Genomic DNA, 5,812 nt, shown 5'->3' on the forward strand with positions numbered 1-5,812 from the left:
AGGGTGATGGATTCCAATACCATCCGAGCCACAAAATAGCATTAGTATGTTTTTATCCCTGTCTGGAGCAACTGGGGAAACGATGCAGGACGCTCATACGAGAATATGCACTCTACTCGTACAAGAGACCCGCATGAATTTGCGTCCAACCTCACATGGCAACAAGTGGCTGGGACTTGCCGCAGCCGGCCCAATTCGCTCCTCCAATAACTTACTTCAGAGGCGCATCAAGGAATATTCTACCACCCCCGCATCCCAGGCGCCGTCCCCAACACCGTTTAGGCGATGTGCATTGCGGTGTCACCCTTCACCAGTCAATATGATTTGCGTCACATTTGAGTCGACCCTACTTTCCTCAACTTGTTCTGCAGGAACGTCCAACATCTCAGTCCTTGCACTACGCCCCGAACTTCCATTTCACTCGTGCTGCGCTATAGGTACTATCAATATGCAAAATTCGAGAGAAGGAAAAAAAAAAACACCACGCCCAAATCAGGAATAACACGAGGAAAAGAAAAGGTGCAAACAATAAATTTATCAGCATGGCCGGGGAAGTCTTGTTTCTCCAGCCCTCGCATTATTGGAGACATCCATACACACGCTGGAGGGGACGTCGAGTAATGCTCAAAAGCAATGCGCAAGATATTGCGACATACACAACTCACCCTATGAAAAGAAAAAAAAAATTTGTCGCGAAAAGAATCATTCCCCCAATTTTTTTACACACCAGCCCGAACGCCTTTACTCGTCCCGGACTCATCCAACCTCTTCAACACATCCACACTTCCGTGTGTCAACCCCCACCGAACACCCTCGAGGGTATTTTCCACTACAGCAACCAATCCTGCAGTTCGCCTATATCCGCCGGCACGCGGTAAACTCTCCCAACTGTCAGTGGACATCTGCCCCAGGTACACACGCATATCTTGGTGAGCATCCCACATCGCCTTGTCGTCTGACGCCTCAGATAATCCCCCTGGCCCGACGACCGAGGATGAAAATTGCCCATACGCCCAGCAGACCAAAGTTGCTATGTACATGCACCACGGAACATGAAGCAAATCAAGATAGACGTGCGTGCGATCCAATGACCTAACCAGAATCTGCGCCGCGTGCCATGTAGCGAGTTGTGCGGATCTGCTGTTTGCCCATTGCTGAAGCTCCGCCTTTGCTCTGTAGTAGTCGCCCCTCTCTGGGTTCCTCTTGAAGGTCCGGGTATCCCCGGCCACGGTAGTCAGGTTGTGGATGTTTGTGTGTAGAGAGATGTAGGCGGCATGGTACATGACCATGTTCTTGTTGTTACAGGATTGGGACAAGTGTTGGCTCACATTCATCTCGTAGTAAGTCGCCCACTTCTCGTATGCCCTCAACAGCCTGGCCTGCTTCGCAGCTGTCTCTTCGGGGCTCGGGCCGATGGGCGATGATCTCCTGTGAAGGTCGTAGCCAACCGATATCAAGCCGTGCAGAATGAACATCGAGCTAAGCGGCGACAGCACGGGAAACTGCCTCTTGGGGTCGAGGAAGACGCGCAGCATCTCCAGGAAGCTTGGGTGCTCCTGCTGCCCGTCGAGGTATCCCACCCATTCGTGCGAGGAATCCGCATTCCAGAGGAACTCTTCGCATGGCAGGTGCAGCACGCGAAGATCAAAGGCCGTCTGGCACATGTCTCGACCGAACATCGTGGCCTGCTGTACGTCCCAGTAGAAGAATAGCAGAGCGACTCTGTTCAATTGTGCTCCATCGCGCACACGCCCAAAAATGTCAACCTTTGATCACCACTTTCAACCTAGTTTCTGGTTTTTCTTTTTTCGTATGTTCTCATACGAAAAAAAAAAAGAAAAACCTGGTTTTTGGTTTTTTTACAACCAGTTCTTTATTTCCTTCTTCTTTCTTCGGGTTTTCAGTTTTTTAACCAACCTCTTTTGTGACTCTAGTTCTATCCAGTGCTGCCACTCACTGTCGTAATTGAACTCCATTCCATCCCTATGGTAGCGCCGCACCTGCTCTAACGGATCCGTTGTGGGTATCTCACTTCGTCGTAAAAGCTGCAAAAGAAAAATAATTCTAGTCAGAACGCCAATTACAAGAAATATAGAAAGAAGGTGAGGCAGAGGGAGAGCGCAGAGCAAGCAGTCATAAAGGATCTTTAAGGAAGACTTTACCTTCATCAGTATCACGTCGAGGGGCGCCCCGTCAAACTGAGACCTCATACACCTCATTTTCCCAAATATGTCCGTCAATAATATAGCCTGCTGGAAACAGGTACTGCTCGGGTCATGCGCTGTAAAGTCGTCTGACTGCTAAGTGGCGTCAACCTACACCTTTCTGACCCGGAAGGTAGATGAAGTGCAAAGCTTTCCTCTCCTTCCAGTCTTTACAAAGACGAGAATAAGGGCAAAGAAACGCAAGTAACCAGGATGGGAAGAAATGGGAAGTATCGTACGTTCAGAATCAACCCTTTGACTTTATCATACAAAGCCATACCAAACTGGTGCGCCTCGTCATCTGCAAACGAAGCCCCTATTGCGATCACTATAGCAGCTAGCATGACCAGCTGCATGCCTGGCAGGAACGTCGGCCTGTGTAGCACTGGGTATATTGGATGAAACTTTGTCCAGTAGAGTCTAAGGTAGTATTGCATCGAGGAGGTACTTGCGTAGGCACTAGAGTGCAAATTTGGCACGTTACCTAGCATCATCAATATCTGGGACCTCATCCTCTCGTCGATGGGGTGGAATGCCAGCGCCGACTCGCTCTTCACATTATCATATGCTGTCCGATCACTGCTATTGTTGTTGTTGCCGCTGCCCCCTCCACTACCATGTATCGGTATGTTTCGATAGTGAGCCGTTTCTAAAGGGCTGAGGTAGTGCAGGGACTCCTGGTTCCGGTTCATATCCATTAGTGCCTGATCCTGGGACGGGCTCTCATCAAATAGCCATGCATAGTTCTCCCACGTTGGCATCGGTTTTGCGTACAGTTGGCTGTCAATAGATAGGGCTGGGGGTCGCTGGAGTATCTCTGGGTGTGACGAGACAATGAATGGCTCTGGCTGTCTCGCTGGTTCGCTATGCTGTAAGTGGAAAGGAAGGTGGGCCCTCCTCAAGCTCCCTGGCGGAGAGTTCGTTGATTCCCCTGATGGATAGTCTAAAGCAGACTCCATCCCATGGGGGGATATCGGCATAGTTGTCGAGAAGGTCGATCCGTAACTTGCCATGGACGTCGAGGAATGGGGAGTTACAAGTGAAGATGCAGAGGGGGAAGATTGATGTGGAGAATGAGGTGTTAGTATCTGGGGCAAAGTGTTCACATCTGTATGAACTCGAGGAGATGGATGTGGGTTGGAATCAAAGACATGAGCATTTCCTCCATAGTCACTGGTCGGCGGTGGGCGAGCCGAAATTCCATTAATTCCATTAATCCCATACCGGGCCACAAATCCTGTGTGTCTTTGAGCAAGAGCTAATGTTTGGACGGCTTTCATTGCTTGAGTTGCACTGCAAGGTTATCGTCAGTGGTCACTTTTAGCCTTGAGAAGCCAAGGGAGAGAAACAGGCTTACTGTCGCTCCGTGTGGCGTGAAAGCAGGTCTTGCCGGACAAACGTTCGTTCACACATTTCACATTTGTAAAACACCTCTGTGCTGTGGTTCAACTGATGTCGCCTGTTTTTTTGTTTGTTCGATCTGAATTAGCTCCCTCATAAAAAAACGGTCATCTAAAAAAGCAAGTTATATTCTGTGTTTGCTACCGTAAATGTTCCGCTCTTGTGAAAACCTATTATCCCAGAAAGGATATCGAATGTAAGTTTTCCCGCCTATTGCAACATGACATAGTAGTCACATATAAGGGCCAAATAGAAAAGGTACAGACGAGACATACCTTATCACAGCCCGGATGATTGCAGGCGTGCACCCGTTTCCCCTTCTTTGCACGGCTTACCCGTTGCGTTGGGGTTGTCCCATCTTTCAAAGAGGAAGTTGATATAGTCGCCATAGTGACCTGAGAAGTCGTCGCCGTAACCTTGGAAGGTGTCGATGTCTTCTTCTTAGCTGCGGTTCGGTTTGGTTTTGTGGTGGCCCCCAATGTTACCGGGGAGGAAATAGAGGTGGCAGCGGTAGTGCCAGTTGAAGTAGAAGAAGGGCTCTTGGAAGATGGGGTGTCCGATGTAGGAGATGTGGAAGAAGATGACCTAGGTGTAAATAATTGAGGCGGGGAAGGCTGCTTTACATGGGCCGTGTCATGGATCCGCTCATCACTCGAACTGATCCCTCGACCGCGTGCTGAGGTTTGCCCATCTGCCATGATTGACGGATGCAATTGTGATAGAGCTTTTTATCCGGCTGTCCCTGTTCACTTCCTTTTCTTCCCCTAACTCCAGGTCAGCCCTGCGAGTCGTCTCTCTCTTCCGGGTTCCGGGGCTGTCTAACGGCGGGTCGACTTGGGCAAGATACTGTCAATTTAAAAAAAAAAAAAAAAAAAAAAAAAAGATAAATAAATAAATAAAAGAAACACCCGGAGTGAGGGGGAGGGGGAGGGGGTGTGGTTTGAAAGAGGACGGGCGGAGAATTCGGCTGAGTTGTGAGAGTAAACGAGCTCAAAGAGCCTAGATAATTGTAGGTTTCTCGGGAGGAATGAAGATCTAAGCCTGGGAAGAGAGCGGCGAAGAATAGCAACAGAAAACGCCTCAAGGGAAACTATGGGGTTCGCCAGTCCGTGCTACTTTTCTAAGCTTCTTGCACACCACTCCTCAACCTCCTCCTCCCTTGCTCTTATTTCCTTCTTTTGCTCCCTCCCCTCCCCCTCACCCCACTCTCCTGCTTCTCACTCCCTCTCTGTGGAGTATCACTCCGTATCATCAGATCTCTAAACTCCTGTTGCCTCCTCCCGTCGCATACACCGATCGGCCGGAAGTGATTAGAGCGTTAGAAAGATCCTAAAAGTGAGCAGAACAGAGAGCACCAGAAACGGCACTGTAGAGTACCTGTGGACACTCGTCATGGAAAGTGGCTCTGATTGTGCCCCGGTCTGCACCCGTATCAGCATTGTGTTTCTGGGGCCAAAAAAATTAAAAAAATACCCGTCCGATGTGTGGAGGAAGAGCCACACACATTCAAATCTGTAAATGCGGCTGAGTTATCGGATCGACGAATTTCACTCCGAATTATCGTACTGGTGGGAAAGTGAACAGCCTCACATCTGCATACCCCTAAGAGGGAGGAGGGAGACTATCGAGTCTTTTCCAGCAGGCGTCGAGCAACCCCCCCTTCCCCTTCCTTCTCCCCTCTCTCCACATCATATCACATCACCCCCCTCCCCCGGTTCCTCATCCTTCTACTCCTTACGCCTATCCACGCACGTATCCCTCACTCCATCAAGAATTCCACCTTGGTCCCTCTCCCGTTTTGGAACGTCGTTGACCAGGGGCCAGGAAGGGTATCCTATGCACGTCTGAGTGTGTGTGTGAAAGTTGTTGGTGCGCTGCTGGGCGGGTACACACACAACCTGTCGGTCAGCTGGGGGGGAGCGGTAAGTGTGTGAGTGAGAGTGTGCGTGTGTGTGCGCGTACGAAGGTGGTTAGCCGCCAAGAAGTGTAGAGAACAACTGCTTATCGCCCTGGTTGATATCATAGGATTGGCCTTGTAAGCGGAGCTGTTGCCTGTACAGTACTGTACTGTATATTGGTAAAACGGCTAGGAGGGAAGAGAGTGCCGGTAGGACTACTCGAGTAGTGGAATGCTTTTCGCGGCTTCCCCAAATAGTAGAAATACCCTACAAGTACTCGTACATACCACCCGATGCCGGCAAAGTACA

At 49.8% G+C, this 5,812-nt stretch overlaps 1 protein-coding gene; it reads right to left on the bottom strand.

Moving 5' to 3' along the window:
* Window positions 1-686: 686 nt before the first annotated feature.
* GSTUM_00007356001 (uncharacterized protein) lies at window positions 687-3,215 on the bottom strand. XM_002839362.2 has 2 exons: window positions 2,444-3,215; window positions 687-2,297 (listed from the first exon to the last, which is right to left on the bottom strand). The coding sequence occupies exon 2, from the start codon at window positions 1,677-1,679 to the stop codon at window positions 720-722; it is 960 nt and encodes a 319-aa protein (XP_002839408.1). The 5' UTR covers window positions 1,680-2,297; window positions 2,444-3,215; the 3' UTR covers window positions 687-719.
* Between the last annotated feature and the right edge of the window lie 2,597 nt (window positions 3,216-5,812).

Source organism: Tuber melanosporum, assembly GCF_000151645.1.
Source record: "Tuber melanosporum whole genome shotgun sequence assembly, scaffold_35, strain Mel28".
NCBI lineage: Eukaryota > Fungi > Ascomycota > Pezizomycetes > Pezizales > Tuberaceae > Tuber > Tuber melanosporum.